General features: G+C 42.9%; 1 protein-coding gene across 7 annotated transcripts in view; it reads right to left on the reverse strand.

The window, feature by feature from the left end:
- Window positions 1–19,434, reverse strand: part of shot (dystonin-like protein short stop) — a 38,542-nt gene that overhangs the window by 3,528 nt on the left and 15,580 nt on the right. For 2 of the 7 annotated variants that reach the window (XM_011314343.1, XM_011314337.1), the window contains exons 4-14: window positions 16,128–18,162; window positions 14,179–15,990; window positions 13,891–14,060; window positions 9,857–13,500; window positions 6,803–9,175; window positions 6,474–6,527; window positions 6,289–6,330; window positions 5,802–5,879; window positions 4,848–5,367; window positions 4,338–4,455; window positions 1,862–2,007 (exon numbers count right to left, since the gene is read on the reverse strand). In XM_011314343.1, coding sequence (XP_011312645.1) covers window positions 1,862–2,007; window positions 4,338–4,455; window positions 4,848–5,367; window positions 5,802–5,879; window positions 6,289–6,330; window positions 6,474–6,527; window positions 6,803–9,175; window positions 9,857–13,500; window positions 13,891–14,060; window positions 14,179–15,990; window positions 16,128–18,162 — 10,992 coding nt within the window. Of the gene's footprint in view, window positions 1–1,861; window positions 2,008–4,337; window positions 4,456–4,847; window positions 5,368–5,801; window positions 5,880–6,288; window positions 6,331–6,473; window positions 6,531–6,802; window positions 9,176–9,739; window positions 9,752–9,856; window positions 13,501–13,890; window positions 14,061–14,178; window positions 15,991–16,127; window positions 18,163–19,434 lie in introns of all 7 variants that reach the window. The other 5 variants (XM_011314342.1, XM_011314336.1, XM_011314338.1 and 2 more) reach the window with 5 other exon arrangements.

Below are 19,434 nucleotides of genomic sequence, written 5' to 3' on the forward strand. Positions count from 1 at the left end.
TTTTAATAAATTAATAATCGTTGTGTGTGAGAATTTCGCGAGTTATAGCATTTTTACACAATCACCACATTTTCCTGAACTTTTCCCGATCCACCCTACTCAACAGTACCTCACCAAACAAGGTTCTCACAAAAATTTCAATATTTTGCTTGGATTCAGAGATATTCCTGGAAAATTGTTAGGGCTGAATTTTATCGTTTACCATTTCGCTGCTATTTTCATTGTTCTGTCAAGACTTCCATTTTGGTTTACGACAAAAAAGATGAATCTATCTACAAATACGTGCAAACTTACCGGGATGAGTTGGGAAAGATACGGTAGCTTATGGCAATTTGAAGTATCTCCAACAGACGCCACTATATAAGCGTCGATTTACAGATAACATTCTACAAAGGTATTTCGAACCTCCAGACAATTCGACGCCTTTTTTCCTGGAGTTATTCTCATATCTATTTAACTCAGTACAAATTGTACTTATTACAAATATCAAAAACCACCATGCACTCAAACTGAAGTTATTATCCGAGAATAAAGATGAGAGAAAATGCGGAGAAATAAAAAATCAATGAGAATGAAATAAAAATCACCCAAATAATTGAAATAACAATTAATTAACGGAGAAAAATTTAAAAAATATCAGACAAACGAGGAGAAATGAGTCGATATATTTTCAGCATTCAGTGCTCGTCTATCATACGCATTCAAATATATTTTATAGATATGATATATTTGGAAAATATATTTTTGGATGGGAAGACATGCACTAGACATCAATTTCAAAAAATCCAGGCAAAATTCCAACGAAAAAAAAATCATAATCCAACAATAAATAAATTCACCACAAACTCAATGATCAAATTGAAGAGATAATTTTGTTATTTACCCAGTGGTAAGAGGGGGCGTGCATGTGAAGAGGATACGAGCACGGAAGGTCCTCCTTTTGCCTCAAACTCTCAAATATCGGCATCAGCTGGCTCATAAACTCCTCCGCTACACCAAATCATCAATAAAACTAAATATAATTCGCTCATGGGCCCGCATATCACAAACAATTCTTTGTCAACTGTAAAAAAATCATTAAAACGCCTAGCCACCGATCTAAAAAAACAAACAAATTCCTAATCGTTTGACGAAGTGACGGAAACAGCGAAATCACATCTCCTGAGGTTAATTATCACAATTCTTCGCAATTGTCCTCTAATCATCATCCTTACCGATCCAACTAACCCAGTGCACGATACACAGATTGAAATACCATCGAGATGTAGAGAAGATAAGCCTCCATCCAGAGTCTTCTACTTATCGATAAGAATCATGCTGCATGCCAATTGCCATTGGGTAATACGTATACGTACCGACAACGGTGAGAGCCCGAGGGCTCTTTTGGAGTTGCTCATTAAAGGGTAATTGCGTGCTTATAATTAATGTGTGGATGCAAGGCGAGTGTGTGAAAGGGCCCCATACCCTCCATCATTTCCATTTCAATAAATAAAATCAATCGATCTTACCTAAATTTATTAAATTATCAATTATCTATATTAACAACCCGAACACCTGCGGTAAAATCATAAAAGGTAACATCTTATTCCATGAAAACAATTCGTTACCATTCAATGTTTTACTGCTGGCATTACTGATTATTAATTATTTAAATGATTGGATATTGATAATTCAAATATTTAATTAATTGTTTTGCGGATTTAATTACTTTTTTAATGATCATTGAAGAGGAATTGAAGATTAATTGAGTGATTGAATTTGCTATTGAATTTTTTTCTCTGGAGGGATTGGGCTTGGGGGTGATTTCAAGGTGACATCATCTCTTGATGATCAAGGGATCGTCTATGACTTTTCATGTTACCTTCGTTATTGGACCAGCTGATGACAGTGGTGTGCGTTGTAGTGTCGATGTTGGACTTGGTTTTGATCTAAACGCTGTCATTGTCTGGCTGACACCATCCGCCAATATGAATTGCTCCCGCAGCTCAATATTCGTTCGTCCTTTGGCTACAGTGTGTTGGCGTGCACGCAGTTAGTTCATTTAGTTTTTAATTATTGGTGGGAGGGGTAGAGGGGGGAGAGGCCGCGGGTAATTGTGCAGAATGAGACAGAGTAGAGACAGATTCAGACAGACAGGGATAGAGCAGGAATTTATGAGATTTGAGAGAATTGAGTGGAATTTTAATTTTTTTTTTTTCGATCATTTCAGAATTTCATGCAATTTGGGGATTAAAAAGAAATTTGAAGTTTTCGGGGTTAAAGCAAGTTCGTGTGTGGGGTTTTTTTGTGTTGAAAAAAAAGATAAGATAATGATGAATTAGAAAAATGAGGTAAATAAAAATTGTGTCATTATGGGGTGAATAAAATAATTCGTCACACCAGTGGTTCTATCATTATTTTTATCGGCTCAGGGGACTTTTGGTGGTTTTTTCGTCTTACTTTGAAGAAGTGGCGAGGAATTGCGGTGAGCATCGCGGGTTTTGAGATTGATTGACGGTGGAATAAAGGGGAATTTAAATTCTGTAGAGAAATTATTTAAAAGAAAATTTTTTTGATCCTTCAATCAATTTTCTGGAAATACTTCGGAGATTGAGGGATATATGAGAATTTTTCACGGAACCTTTTTTGTGGAGCTCAATGACAGCCATAAAAAAGGTAATGTGAAAAATTTAATTATTTTCCTCAGTTTCGGAGATATCTCCAAAAAACTCATCGCAGTGCATTCGTTAATTGAAGAATGAATTTAAAACATGAGGATTTCATAATTTTTGTGGGATAAACAATTTCTTCAAAATGAGACGAAAAAATTTGCTCAACGAATGAAATAGAAAACATTTGTCAGGGGGAAAAATAAATAATCCACGAAAACGCCAACACCATGCGAAATAATTGAGTAATCATGAAATAAAAATAACACAGGAATCACGCAAGTAATCATACCATTTGATGAACCAAAACCAGATCGTTCGTATCTAAAGCTCAACTGAAGATAACAATCATTTAAAACTCTCACACATCCTCAACACAACGAATGAAAAAATAAACATGAAAGTGATAAAACCAAAGGATCCTTCAGCCAGATGAAAAACAGTTACACAATGTCAGTTTCCATGCGACACAGATGAATGATATTAATTCATGGTCTATACTTTATAATTACTACGAAATCGAACGAAAGAATAAATTCTTGGATAAAATAAAATTTCTACTTGAGGGAAAATAAATAGAATAAAATCACTATGAGCTATAATTTTTCTACAGTAATGGAAACAAAGTATAGACAATGAATCGATGTGATCGTGCAATGAGGCCTCCTCACCGAGCGGACACCAACCCTCGTGTTGTTCTGGCTTGTTAGGGTCCGGTATTGGCATTAGAAAGACTTAAGGAATGATGGAGAATTAATTCGCTATTTCTTTCGAAATTTCGTTATCATGATTAATCATGCATCATCGAGGGGTTGCCTCAAATTTCAAAAACCGATTAGTTAACCGAGAGATGTGAAAACCATTTTTATACCATCGATCGAGTAGTTTTATTATTTTTCTATTTATATTTATATTTTTATTTCCATTTTTATTTTCATTTTTATTTTTTATGTTTTTATTTTTCAATATCTCTGAATATAATTAAGATAGTTAAATTTTCATTAATGCTTATTTTTTAGCTCTCCTTTTATTCCATAAAAAATAATTTATATTCAGAGATGTACTGGAATTTGATGGTGTGAGAAAAGAAAATTCTGTAATTCGAAGATTTTTCCACATCTCTAGGCGTGAGGGATTACAAGATTAGATATTCCTGTCACTCCACCCGATGAAAATAATTGACTAATTAGCAATCAACTAAGCAAAGCAGAATCACACACCTGTCTGACTCATACGTTAGATTATTGACTGTCGATTCATTCTTTTTCGATAGTTTAATGTGAACAATTAATCGTTTCAAACGGTTTTTGTTACCTCAGGAGTTGAGATCGCGTTGGATGGTTATTATTAATATTATTAATTATTAATCGATAGCCCCGTGCATCATATTCATTTGACAATTCGTTAGACACTCGTGTTTGCCTGCTGTACAGTTATTCATCGTTAAATAATCGTTAAGTTTGTTTGACTTTCCTATCGCTGGGTTAGCAGTACGTGAAATGAATTTCATTAAGTGTTTTATCGAACATGATCCTAAAATTGTTGTCACTTTAAATGAATGGACTATGAAATCATTCGTTGCGTTTATGAATAATTCCCTAGAATTTTAAATATTCCTGATGCTCTTCTCACGACGCGTTAACGCTTCAATGTTTCTGTATTTATTTTATAATTTTTTGTGTGACTTACCGCGGCAGGGATCATTCTTCACCAGGAACTCGTCCAGGGCCACCCATCCACCTCCAACTCGTACCATCACAGTTGATCGCAAAATACGGACGAGACGCAGTTTTTGACTGTCCCCGAACTGAATTGAAAAGGTAAAAAACTTTTATTCGTACGGAATTTGATATAGCATCTGTAATTCTGTACAGAATTATCTGAATACTCTAAAGATTTGAATCAACAAATTCATAGATTCAATTGAATGTGAAATATTTGATTTTGTGCCATCGGTGCCCGTAATCGCGCGATTCTAACCTCGCTTCGCTCGGTTAAATCGCGGATTCCGGGCGCGGTGACAAAATTTTGTAGGAAACGCGTGCGTAATATATTTTTCGACTCGTGAGATTGTAAAACTCGCCTTCGGCTCGTGTTGATAATATACATAATATAATATTTATGAATGAATAATCGCTACTCAGTGAAAAATTCAATAACGGGTTAATAAGAGAAATATATATTTTTAATCGTACACACCCTGTATTTGCCTTCCCCAACTTGGAAGACCCTGAACTTCTGCCTGCAAGTGCACAGCATGACAAGTCTCTTGACTTCATCATGGATCTTATCAGTGTCATTATAAGTCTTCCTTTCCTCCCAATCAGGCCTCAATGCCGCAATAAATTCCTTCCAATCGATGAGTCCCTCGCCATGTCGATCAAAAAGATCGGCTACAGCATTCATCTCCAGTCTCGATGTATCGAATTTAGTGTTCATTATTCCATTGATGAAATCGTCCCTGGGGATGAGACCGTCATTGTTCTTGTCCATTTTCCTGAAGAGATCCGTCAGTCTCGATTTCTTGTGATTCATGAACTTGAGGAATCTCTTGCGCCACTCCTCCCAGCTGAAGTTCTTAACTCTGTCGAGCTCGTCTATGTAGTTGAGCTTGTCCTGGAGACGACGCTGTCTCTCCCAGGCCATCATCCACACATTTCTCCAGCGGTCCCAGAGAAGCTTCACGCGAGGATTACGGAATTCTGGTTCAGCCCCTTTACTACTCACAACCAATCAATTCGGTTATGCCATTAATTTTATTAACGGGGCAAATTAAATCTACAAATATTCATTTATTAAAATGAAATTACAGTAGAGAATTTCGGGCATAATGGACATCTCAGTGGTTTTTCAAATATTCCACTCGAATGACAAAAAAAAAATCAGTCCACCACCAATTGAATGAGGTTTTAACATTTAAAAAGCTGATATCCATTTTGAGCCCTCGTCCCGTACAAAGCTGTTTATAGAAAACAGAGTTGTATTTTACACTGAATAAGAGTCTTTCTTCCCAAGCAACACAGATTCACCCAACTCGGAACCAAGAATCACAACATCCTCGTAATGTTACTCAAGTACATCTCACACACATTCAACACTCGATTAAAACTTATGATCTATGATAGTTAGTGAATAGAGATAGCAATGACGAACCTTCCTTTGGGTGGAAAGCGTGGACCAATGTGTGGTAGATTGGGATCTGGTGTTCTCTCACGACCTGGACTGGCTCGGCTAAACAGGAACATGCGTCAAATCACTCATAACACTCTACTTCAACTATAAATCGGTATCGAGCAATTATCGATGGGATCTATATAGTTTCACGTGTCATTTGTATTTTTGTATTGTGTACCGATAAATTATATCAATTATTTGTATATTTATTAGAAGAAGCTCGTCACTTGTATAAACCCTTTCTTAATCTCCTCTCGTGATTCCCTAATTCGAGTGATTAATAATATTTAAATATATAACAATTCAATAATTTTGCAAATAAAAAATAATGTGTGGTGGGTTAGTAAGCATGCTGTTCAAAAAACAAACACAAAACGAAAACCAGTGTGATGAATTGTTCTAATGAATCCCTGTACAGCACAATGTTGATGTGAATATAAAAAAGAAAATGACAAGTGAGTATTACCTTCCCCTTCTGGATTGCAAGAGATCTCGGCTGCCCTTGAAGCTGGATAAATAAAAGGAAACGAAACGAAAAATGAGTGGATGAAAATTTCTAGAGCTGTCGGTATTTAATGAAATTATAAAATTCATTAAAAAGTAATAAAAATAATAAAAGGGGGAGAACAAAAAAAAATGATCGAGACGAACCTCTGCTTGCGGAGTGGCTGATCGTCGTCAGTATCTTGGTACAGACCGTCCTTGCTACTTCATGGTTAACAAGAAATGGCAACATGCAACAACAGACAAATGATTTACAAAAGGTGCCAGAGGTGAACGAAAACGTCAAGCAACAATCAAATACGTGATAACCAGAAGTGAATGGGATGCACACAAATGATGAATATTTTTCACGATGAGAATGATCCATTAGGATAAAAAATAAAGTGAAAATAAAAAACGAACAGGGTACATGATGAATTGTGCATTCGACCAAAGAATTAAAAAATTATGTTATGTTATTAAAAATGAATACGTACACAGAACCGGACAACTTGGTTTTGGACATTTTCCTGGGATCCTTGACAGTTTTAATCTGTCTAGCCTTGCACACACTGTCCACCTCGTTCTGCCTTCGACTGGTGTTTTCCATAAATTCCCTGTGATCAGAAATGAGAATTTCCAGGCTCGGCCGATCCTCAGGAAGTTCCTCGGACTCAAGAGTGATGAGAGTATGAGTCAAGCCCTCAAGCCACGCTAGGAGCTCCTCCAGGAGATTATCAAGGTCCTGAAGTCCTTGCATATGGCTCTCGAGTCTCTGATTTCTCTGATGCGCCCACGTCGCGACCTCATCCCATCTGGATTGAATAATAGTGATCCAGTGCTTGATAACAACCGCGCCATCCGGATGGGACTTCCCCAGGATGGCGTGAGCGAGTTCCAAAGTGCGATCCTTCTCGACCTCCTTCTGCTGGAGTTCCCTGAGGAACTTCTCGTGTTCCATCAGTTGATTTCTGCTCTCCTGCTCGTCCTCGGGCAGTTGTCCAGCGAATCTGAGTTTCATCTCTGCATCGCTGAGCCACTCCAGGAGAACATGAACAGCCTTGTGGAGACGCTCAGCATCCCTGAGTGCCTCCTCCAGCCTCGAGGATTTATTATCAGATAATCTGTTGACGGTATTCCAGAGAGAATTCACTTCACTCAACTGTGACCTAATTGTCGAGGCGTCCTCAATCGTTGCTTTTGACTCGAGTTCCCTTCCCGTCCTGATGACAGACTCCATCTGACTAGCCCGAGATTCTAAATCCCTTTGGAATGACCTGTGCTGCTCACATAGATTTGTGACAGTATCGAGATCCCCATGAAGTGGTCCAGGATTCGCTAGCATTTTCTCTGTTTTCTGCAGCCAGTCCAGGAGTGCCTGAATTGCATCCTTGAACTGTCCAGAGAACAGCAGAGCCTCCTCCAGCTTTCTCTGTCGGTCCACACTCTTTCCACAGACCGTTGTCCACTTGCTTTTGAGCTCAGACAGCAGCTCCTTGAGTGCGGGCTCATCAGATTTAGGTGCCTTATCCTTCAGTGTCTTTCCGGATTTCATGGTATTATCGTATGTCCCCTGCTTACCGCTAAGAGCTTTCTGCACTTCCCGATGTTTATTCAACCGTGATTTAATCTTCTCTGGATCATTACCACCAACTCCTTCGGACGCCATTTCATCCAGAGTTCTCTCTGTCTCATCCAACCAATTCATCAAGTGAGACCAGGCGTCATGGAACTCCCTGGCCTCCTTGTACCCATGATCCAGAGCTCTAGTTCTCTCAGCTGACTTTGACACAACTCTCTCCCACCTGTGCTGCACCGAGACAAGAAGATTTTTTATGAGAATAACATCCTGTTTTTGGGAGAAGTACTTCAGTTGCGTTCCCTTTTTATCAAGATTCAACATTGTCTCCCTGTGGACACCCACGTCCTTCTGGAAGGCCTTGTGCTCCTCAATCTGCCCTAGGATGGTTTCCATTACCCTCGAGACAGGTTTGAGATTGGTTAGGATTTTTTCAGCATTGGTTAACCAGTCGACGAACGCCTGGAGGGCGTCGTGGAACTCAGTGGCTTCCCTCAAGGCTATTTCCAGTTTGATCTTCTTGTCACAGGCCCTTGCTGTAACACTGTCCCACCTCTGCTTCAGAGTCCTGAGATTGTGATTCAGGGAGCTGGCACTTGAGGCATTTGCTCTCTTCAAGTACTCCTGGCCCTGCTGCAGAACAGTCTCCACTTTGGGTCTATTCATCTCTAACTCATTGTACACTTCCATGAACCTTTCGAGTTGCTCTGAAGCTGTTTCAGGGAGGCCTCCAACTGGTCTTGATGCCACTATCATATTATCCACCTCTCCAAGCCAGGACAACAGATCCTGAATCTCAGCGGTGAATGTCTGGGCCTCTCTCAGGGCGTCCTCCAGCTCTCGCTGTCTGTCTGCAGCTCTTTGAAGAAGATCTCTCCATCTCCTATTAAGAGTACCCAATTTCTCAGCTGTTGTCGATGCCTCAGCTGTGCCCTTTCCATCCTCAATGAGTTGTCTTCCAGCGTCATTCAAGGTGTCTACACTAGTCTGGTGTGCTTGGATGTCGTTTACCAGTACCTTCAGCTTGGCAAGCTCCACCTCAATCACTTGAGGATCACCTGCCACTGGCCTCAAGTCATCCAGTGTGCGATCTGTTCTGTCGATCCACACCAGTAGCTCGTCCAAAGCGTGCTGGAATTGACCTAATCGCAATAGAGCGTTCTCCAGGAGTCGCTGACGCTCCACAACGCCACGCAAAAGACCGTCCCAACGACGATTGACTGCCCCCAGCGGCTCCTTTATCGCCGCTGCCTGCTCCGATGTCGTTCTTTCTGTCAGCTCTGCTGCTTGCCTGCAGAGGTTAATTCAATCAATCGGAAAATCTCGAGGTGGTGCGAGATCGGGTGAGTTATCACACCTACAGATAATTATCAGTCTTGCTACATTCAACGAATTATCGTCAATTTTTTATAGACTTAAGCAACAACTTTTTGCAGTTATTGAAAAAGAATTGATTACGCAGTGGGATATATTAATTTTTCCAACGCCGATGGAATACAGAATTTATCCCGTCCTGACTGGGAAAATACTGAGAGACTCGTATCCACCAAAGCTACACAAATTCGCTTTTCCTCCCACTAAATTCAGTAATAAATGCAAGTTTCAGCGGAAATAATCAAATCTAGTATATGTTCATAAAAATCCAATCAGTCTCACTGATTAGACAGCCTTTAGTTCCTGCATTCGTCTAATCGGATATTCATGCGCGCCCCATACATCGACAATAAATGCAATACCGGGTTAAATAACAGACTTCATTTAAAATCTCAATCGCCTTTCTTTTAAAACATCGACAACTGTCCACTTTAAAAAGCCATGCTCTAACTACAGCGACAACACTGAGAAGTTGACTTGCCTCGTCAGACTCCTACGATTTTCAGGTATCCGAAAAAGAAAGATATCATTAATATTATCTCAAAGAAACTATAAAAAAAAAACCCCTAATCACCATAAAAAATTTTCAATCCCTTACCTGTTCAATGCCTCGACCTTCACCATATGCGGATCGACTTCAGCCTTGAAATTCGCCAGCTGTTTTATCTGCTTCTTCACTTCATCGATATCACTGCCAAGGGCTCCCATGTCGGCGAATTTGTCCTCAGCCTCTTGAAGGAACTCGAGAAGATTCTGGAGGGTCTCGTGGAACTCCATGGCCTTCTCCATGGCATCAATGAGATTCTCCTCGCGCCTGGCATAAAGAGCAGTGACATTGTCCCAAGCCTGATCCAAATCTTCCATGTGCTTTCTGACTTCGGGTTTGTCAGGCTCTCCACAGAGTCCCATGAGCTCGTGCCCAGACTGCCTCACCTGCTCGACATCAGGCTTCGTCTGATCAATCTCCTGTCTGATCTCCTGGAGTGCCACCTGCTGCTGCTGAATAGCAGCGGGTTGGGCAGCAGGTGGTGCCTGTCCAGCTAGGGCATCTTGAAGTTCTCTGAGTGTCGACATAACACCAGTCAACTCCGACCAGAATTTCTCAGCGACAGCCAGTGTGTCATCGAGAGTTTGTCCACGATCAGTGGTGGCCTTCTGCACTTCAGCCCACAATTTATTTAATTTTTCGAGTTTCCTCTTGATATCCTTGACAGCTGGATCTGCACGGTTGCCGGCTTTATTGATCACATCATCAGCAGCTTTTTTCACAGCTGCATATGCCTCGTTTCTCTGTGCCAAGTCATCAGCGAGTGCTGCATTCTCCTCCATCTGATCTCGAAGACGTGGGGGATGAGCAGATATGGGCTCTGCCCCATTGACCTGATCAGCAGTCGATCCGAGAGCTCGAAGCATTCCCTCGAGTTTGTCAGAGAATTGAGAGGACTCCTGGAGGGCCTGCTCGAGGGTTTGTTGGCGAGCCCTGAGCTCTGCCCTCAATGCAGCATAACGGGCATTATCACCATCGAGAATGTCCTGAACTTTCGCCCCCTCTTCGTCATTACAGAGCCTGATCAAAGCCTCACCTGTCTTATTTAACTTCTCTATCAGGGGCTTGTGCTCATTAATGCTCTGCATAAGGAGTTCGTTCTTGTCCTGTTGAGCCGCAATGAGATCTGGTCTAAGTGCAGGCATTGGTAGCATCGACACCTGGTGCTCAACCTCCTCGAGCCATCCAACCAGTCCGGCATGGGTGTCACGAAGATGTTCAGCCAGTGGTAGGGCCTGCTCGAGGGCTCCTAGACGATCACCTGACAATCCAGAGACAGTCTCCATCGTCTCACGAAGGTCCTCCATTTTTTCTCGAATGGTTGAAGTGTCCTCGTGATGAGTATTCTCACGAATAACCTTTTTGGCCGTTGAAATGACATCACGAACTCGTCCCTTTTGACTCGATATGTCGTCATTCAGGGCTTTGTGCTCCTTAAGCTGCACCCTAATGATCTCTGGTTCGCTGCTCGGAGGCTCTGCTTCCCGAAGTTGAGTATCCACTTCTCTGAACCACTCAAGAAGCTCATCGATGTCACCGATCACTTCGAGAGACCGTTGTTTACTCAATTGAATTCTCTCGGCCTTCCTCTGAATTTGCTCTGCAATTGCATCGAATCTCCTGTTGTCTCTTGTCACCAGTCCCTCGATTGTGGCAGCACCTTCTCCAGGAGATATCTGACACAACTGTGGCCCAACTGTATTGATCTTATCGAGAACAGGCCTGTACTCTGATATTTCCATCTCAAGACGAATGATCTCCTCCTCTCGAGGCTCAGCGGATTGCAGGGCACCCTCAGCACCCTGCATCCAGTCCATCAGTCTGTTGTGATTCTCATGGAATTGCTGGACAAGCGGCAGCGCCTCCTGGGCGTGTTTGAGGAGGTCCGAGCCACGAGTAACTAAATCATTGAATCTTCTCTGAAGTGAATCCAATTTGTCTTTAAGCCCTAGCGCCTCATCACTGGATATGTGCTTCATGAGCTCGAGGCCAGAGTCAGTGGTGCTGTCGACTTCAGTCTGCCGTGAAGAAACTTCCTCGGTTAAATCAGCCAAATCCTCCATCTGCTGGAGGAGCTTCTCAGTGTGAACAGCAAGAATTCTGTACTTGGATAATCGTTTCTCCATATTTTCCATCCATGCCTGGAGGTCCTGGTACGTCAACACGAGATGACGCAGACCCTGTCGAGATCTCTGGAGAAGATTTCCAAGGGCTTCAGATCGCTCAACGAGATTGCCGTATCTGTCAGTGGCGTCCTGAAGCTTATCAGCGAGTAGAGAAGCCTCATCCTCGCCCACGAGACTCATAAGCTGACTTGCCACCTCCGTCAGCTCACTAAAGTACGGTTTCTTCGAAAGAATATCGTCGTGTAGCCGATCATGCTCGGCAACCCTCTGCTGAATCTTCCCTTCATCAGTTGGCACTAGCTCCATATCCTTCACTTTCTTCTCCGTTTTGTCCAGCCAGACGGCAAGAGGCATGAGTTTCTCCTGGAACTCCTTGGCAACTGCCATCGCCTGCTCGAGGGCGTCCATCCTCTCAGCTGCACCCTCTGTCAATGCATCGAACCTCCCCACCAGATCCTTCAACTGCTTTTCAATGGCTTTACGCTCCTTGGGATCAGCCCCTGCAGCCACTTCTTGTCCCATGTTGAATAAAGAGGACATTGAGTTCTGTCTGTCCAGCAGCATCTTCTTCAGGAACTTCTGCTCTTGCAACTGTGCCTTTACAACTTTGTAATCGGAGGACGGGGGCTTCTGATTTGCCACCATCTCTTCGGTATCTGCCAACCATTTTTCGAGACCATCGAGAGCCTCCTGGAATTTTCCTGATTGCAGGAGACCAACGTCCAGGCGACGATCGCGTTCATTGAGCCTCTCCTTCAAGTCATTCCACTTTTCATTCATTTTATCGAGGTCCTTCTCAATTCCACTGGTATTTACGTCCCTTCCAGCACTCTGGACTAGACCCTGACCTGTGTGATTGCACTCGTCGACCGCACGAGCTATTGGTTCGATCCTGCTGGCTTTCAGCGTGCGGAAGTCCTCCTGCTGGGCTTTTATCGAGTCAATGTCAGACCCAATGGGCTTGAACCTACGGATCTGATCGCTCGCGTCGTTTATGTCGTCCATAACATCACCGTGGAGGTGGTAGAACTCCTGGAGCTTATTCAAAGTGACTGCCAACTCCTCGTCTCTGTTGCGAGAACGTTCCTCGAGTCTTGCAAGCTGTCTCTTAAGACTGTCGACCTGGTCTCGAGTGGCCACAGCATCCGCTGCGAATCCACTGTCCACCAGGTTCTCACTGGTATTCACCAGGACTGAAATCTCGTCGGAGGCACGATTTATCTTGGTCAGGAGTTTTCCCACTTCTTCGATCTGTGTTCGTACTGTTTTAATATCTCGACCAGGGGTTTTCATCGTGTCGAGTTCGTTCTCCAGTGCTGAGAGGTCGTACGTTAGACCCTTGATTTGATCGTTAAATTGCGCAACTGCTGTGGCTGCACTCTGCAGATCGTTGCAACGGTCATCTAGCTTTCCTTGGAGGTCGTTTATTCGATCGGCTAAATTTTCAACTTCGTCCTGAAGGTGGGTTGCGTCTACACCTTGTTCACGGGCTCGATTCGCCAGGTCGTGCGCCTGCTGCTTTACAGCAAGCAGGGGCTTCTTCAGGGCTGTTGTTTCTTCTCTTAGATTCTGGAGGAATATATCAATCAATTGTTTTTGAGAAATATCTCAAATTTTGGAGATTCCAGTTTTGGCTTCCGAATGGAAGCTTTGCAACCGATATGCGGAAAATGGAACAATAACTATTTTTTTTTTTATATATTCCGGCTCTTTCTGCCCTGTTCTGGCTAATTGGCCCTATTTAACCCTATGCATGCGGCTGTGAATCCTACACTGTACCGTATTCACTCTCCTACAGAACATAGGAATGGCATGGGAAACCACAGGAAAAACCATGTCCACTGAGATACCGACGGCGGTAACGATAACCATTTGAAAGTGGATAGTATAACCTATTTTTATTTTGAACTATTGCTTTCGAGGGAATGACTGCTTTTTTTTTATCACCGAGATACATACCTTTATTCTGTCAAGAAGTTTCGGATCTTTGGAGGCACCACCAAGTGAATCGTGGGAAGCCAGTTTGTCTTCACAGCGCTGCACCCCGTGCTGGAGATCGCGTAGATTTTCGTTGAAGTCTGATAAATGACGGGCTGTGTCTTCGAGTGACTGAGTGCGCTCCAAAAGGTCTGAAATTATAACGAAAAAAATACTTGCATTTATTTATTTCGCATTCATTTCCAATAAAATCAATCACTAATGATAAATTTACCGCTTGACAGCTGAAATAATCGACTTTAAACTCACCATTATTCAACTTGTCCCATCTCGTCTTCATGGCACTCAACTCATTCTTAACAACATCCTTGTCAATATCGCAGGCACCGAGGAATGTTTCCCCGAGCATTTTATTATTCTCAAACTCTCCAGATCGTTTCCACACCTCATTTCTGAACGATGATAATTCTTTGAGCTGTCTCTCAATATCTTTCCTCTTGAATGACGCAGGCTTCAAGCCATCGAGTTTATCCTCGGCCTGCCTCAACCATGGAAGGAACGAGTCCTGAGCCCTGTAATACTTTTTGCAGTGTTCAGCACAAGTCTGGAGTTTCGTGTGTCGATCCAGAGTGTCCTTCTTGAGACGATCCCACTGGCTCTGCATCTTATCCAAATCCCTCTGTAGCCCTCGGTTCTCAGTTTTGGGAGCCCTCATGAGGATATCCTTACCCTTATTCAAGAGCATAATCACCTCGTGCTCCTTACCCATGACATTTCTATAAATAGGCTCATGATGATCGAGCTGTTGCTGCAGTATCTCCCTGTCAGCGGACACCAACAGCTTCTCGGACATATTTCCAAGCTCATCAGCAAGCCAACCAAGAGTTTTACTGCAAGATGCCTCGAACTGTCTACCGTCGCGGAGACTTCCTTCGAGCTCAGCTTTCCTGTGATCCAATTTCTTCTGCAGATTCGTGTACAGTTTTCCAACGGCTGCAAGTTTGCCCTGAATTTCAGATCTAGATGCAGGATCACTCAGTACTTCGCATAATTGTGCACCAGCAGCTTCAGCGTCCGCGAGAAGAGGCCTCTGGCCCTCCAGCTGGCGTTCCAAGTTCTCGATTTTCCTCAGCTGCTCCTCAGGGTCCTTGTCCAGTGGCAAATCATCGAGATTGTCGGATATTCCTTGCAGGGCGTCACGAAGACGATTCAGGCTGGCGTCGAATTCTCTGCTGGTGTCCACAGCATCACCCAGACTCTGAGCACGATCGTCCAGGCGCTCCACTTGCTCGTGCCAGCGTTGCAGAATGCTGTTCAATTTACTACGAATTTTTTGACCATCCACAGAATCACTGGACAGATGTGTACACACGCTCTCACCCACTTGCACTAGATGATCCAGTTGGGGCTGTTGAGTTCTGAATTCTTCACGAAGAACCTGTACCTGCTGTACCTGACTAGCAACCATCCTGGGATCGGATGAGATCGGTCCCAAGGCACCGAGCATTCTTTCCTTGGCTCCTAACCAGGAGTTCAGGCTCTCGTAACCATCGTGGAACTCCTTGATATCTTCCAGGAATCTTACTCTGTCCTTGCAACGATCTGAGATCGACTTCCAACGACTCGCCACGTCCTCCAGTTCGTCGTTCAATCTATCTGCACCCTCCGCATCTTTCTTGCGACGCACTATGTCACGGACTTGGGTTTTTGTACTGTCCAGGAGGGACTGCTTCTCGTACATCTCTTCGACGATCAGCTTGATTTGTTTCACAGTCTTGTCCGCCTCCTCCTTTGTCGAGGGAATTATTTCCTTAGGAAGTTGACGCTCGATCTTATCCAAAAATTGCGACAAATTCTTCAAGTTCTCCAGCAATTTCTTAATCTCATCCCTGATTACATCGAGTTCGGACTGACGATCGGACAGCCTGACCCCCAGCAATCCGTACCGATTATTAATCTCCGACAACTGCTGCTGGACCGCCGACAGCTCCTCAAGATGGAAGCCATCCTGACTGGATCGCCTGCTGCTGAATCCACTGCTACCACCTGGAGACACTGGACTTTGAACCGCGTACGACTTAGTGGGGGAAGGTGAGCGACCGTCTTGTGAGGTTCGGCGGACTACAAAAAAAATTGACAAAAAAAAAAATCATGTGCTGAAAGTGATAAAGCAGTGTGGAGTAATGAGGGAATTCGATGATATGTGTTTAACGTGGGATTTCTGTAAGTCTCATTGATTAAAGTTTAATTATACATACGTGGACTGCTGATGGTGGTCCTCTTGGTGGGACTTGCGCTGCCACGACGTCTTGGTGGGCTCTCGCCACGTTCCTTCAGAAGGCTGTCATAAACAATTCCCAAATCGTTGACCTTGTCAATGGTATTCCCATAATCTCGATACTCCTTCTGAATAGGCTTGATCTCTTCGGTCTGCACCTTCAGTTTTTCAAGATCAACAGCAACAGGCTGCAACCTAATCACCCTGCTCTCAGTTCTTGTGAGCCAATCCAGAACCTGATCCCTGAGCTTCTCGTAAGCAGTCAGCTGTTCCGCCCTGGACTTACTGAGACGCTGTTTCTCATCAAGAAGATTATTCAGCTCTCTCCACTGAGTCTCAATTGCCTTGATCTTGTCTCGAATATGTGCAGCATCAGTGATATCCTTCTTTCCAACGAGATTCTTTCCATTTCTGATGAGCTCCTCGAAGTTGCCTCTCTGGTCTTCACGTTTATCTACTAACTGAGCCATCTTGCTCTCGTACTCACTGACATCGAGTTTCGACAGTTCCCTGGACTCAAGGATCTCGATCATGTGTGAGTACCAAGTGTCAAACTGAGAAGTTTCTCTGGAGAAGTCGTGCAGCGCTTGTGCTATTTCCTCGAGGAATTCACCCCTCCGGAGTGACTTGTCCATAAGTTTTTCGTATCGATTCTGTACGTCCTTCAGCTTACTCTCGATTCGTTTGGCAACGCGAGCATTACTCGAATTTATCAGTAAATCCTGAGCAGATGCTGTTATGGCCTCGACACTAGGTCGATGACTGTCTAAATCAGACTGCAGCATTCGCTGCTCTCTCTGTTGTTCTTCGAGGCGATCCTTATTGAGGCTAGCTGGACGCTGCATGTTCTTGAATTGGCTTTCAACGTTGTTCAACCAGGCGACGAGGCTATCCAGGGCGTCCTGAACCCCCTGACTCTGAACCAGAGCTGTATCTAGCTCCTGGCACTTCTCAGCAAGAGCATTGGACAGCTGTCTGTACTTGTCCTCAAGGATCTTAACGGGTTCCTCGAGGTGACTAGCTTCACTCGGTGTTAGCTGTCCATCCAGAGATCTCAGAAGACTATCAAGACTCGATTTAGCATTGTCAATGAGTCGAGCGTTCGCCAGAAGCTCGTTGTTCAGAGATTTGGCTGTCGACAACTGCTCCTCTACTTGCTTTGGCTCAGCAGCAACAGCTTCAGCGATAACTCTCAACACTCTTGGCTCAACCTCCTTCAGCCACTCCTTCGCCTTCTCCAGGGACTCATGATAATCACGCTGTCGTCCACCAACACCCAGTAATCGGTCAGATAAATTGGTAGCACGTGACAGTAGATCCTTGTACTGAGCAGTGACAATTGTCACTTCATTACGAACTGGTGAGTCCTGACTGGCCGTTGGCTCTTTATGAGATAGACGTTGTGGCAGACTTGTTCTGAAGTCGTTGAGTACCTGGAGATATTCCCTGCTCTCGTCCACAAACTTCTGCGCTGCCATCGTGATAAAACGAAGATCAGCCTGATGAGCTATCACGTCACTGATAAAATCACGAGTTGTATCTGCGCTGGAACTCAATCGATTGAGATCAGACAGAGAGCGCTCCTTGTCCTCCAGAACTCGGCGAGCCTTGTCCAGCCAAGACGAGAAGGATGATATCTCATTCTTGAATTTAGTTAGTTCATCTCTAGCTCCTGCCAAACGACGCAGCAATCGTTCAGTACGATCGGCTGATCGCTCGTAACGAGTTTTCAGGGATCTGCCATTTTTCTCGAGAGTCGACACTTCGTCGCTGGACAAAACGTCACTCCCGGTGATGACGACCTGACGTATTTGGTCAAGAACGGAGGAGACTGGACGGTTGTGAACCTCGATATCCTCCTTGATCTGCTTCATGACGTTGATCTGATTCCTGAGCTCTTCAATATCTTCCCTGACAACATCCTGATGTGCCAGTTTGTCCTCCACATCCGAAATCCATTGCAAGAGCTTTGTCAGTGTCTCATCGCACACCTTATACTTCTCCTTAACCGCTTGCTACAGAGATTGGGATTGATAGCGTTAATCACTGGTAATTGTCTAGGGGAATTTGGAGTTAGTTCTCAGAAATCATCGCCATCTCACCAATGGCAATATTTTTCTTATCACGAATTAGGAATTTTTCATGAGCCTATGGCATAACTCATACATGCAAGCACAAACACGCACAAACAGATCATACATATAGATTTATAAAGTAAATTATAATAGTACAGTATCTTTGGGTAGCTTTAATTTATCTGCGAGAGCTGCATTCGTTGTGATTTTTATAATTTAATGCAGTATCAAAGCAACTGCTGTGTCTCGCCACGCTCCACTCTGGCGGGATATTTATTTATCAAGCAAATAAATTAAAACGCACAATCATGATAGTGTAATTGCTATGAAATAATGCACTGATATGAGACGTAATCGACAAATCGAAATGATAAAATTGTAGAAAATAGAGGAATAGAGATGTAAAATACCTGGAAACAGTAAACAAGTTGTAGAAAAACAATCAGAATTATCAACCAAATAAAAATAGAATATCAATTAATTAACACTTGTGTTAATGAATATATTAGAAACTAGTTTATAGATCACGTTGTTAAAAAATCGTGAAATTCATGTAATTATATTAAAATCAATTAAAATAAATCTTGAGATGTTTAACTTATTCCCTGTGTGAAGATGTTTGAGACTAACTTGGCCTTCTTAACTTGAAACAGATTAAATGAGGTAATTCGATAACTAAGGACTAAATCAAAGCGAATACTTTACAGAAGGGATGAGGGAGACATTCTCAAATAATTAAAAGTAATTAAACATAATTTAACTATGTACCAGCTGTAATGTGAAAAGGCCGAATTAGCGTTGCTGATGCGATAAATCATAATATTTGATCTCTTAATGAATGAATTCTCGTGGAAGCGATGTGGAATATTTTGTTATGATACATGATGAAATGGTCCATTGAGTCGACTTGTCAATTCGCCAACAACCGCGACATAGACAATGATCATTGATTCGTAATGGTTAGTGTCAAGGGCTCATGGGAGGGTCATTCTTTAATGGATACATCATTTACACTCAAGTCCCCACAGTGAGATGATCAGGCATAAGGGCACCGGTCAAAAATTTCCACTGAATTCGCAAGGAATTTTGTCATCACAAATCCATTACCTCTAATTATTCCATTAATCGTGATTCAACATCGAAGAAGTTCTGGAAAAAAAAATGGAATTTCTAATATTTTCAAAAAACGATTTGATTGTTTGGATTTTTTTT

The sequence above is a fragment of the Fopius arisanus genome, unplaced genomic scaffold (assembly GCF_000806365.1).
Source record: "Fopius arisanus strain USDA-PBARC FA_bdor unplaced genomic scaffold, ASM80636v1 scaffold00155, whole genome shotgun sequence".
NCBI lineage: Eukaryota > Metazoa > Arthropoda > Insecta > Hymenoptera > Braconidae > Fopius > Fopius arisanus.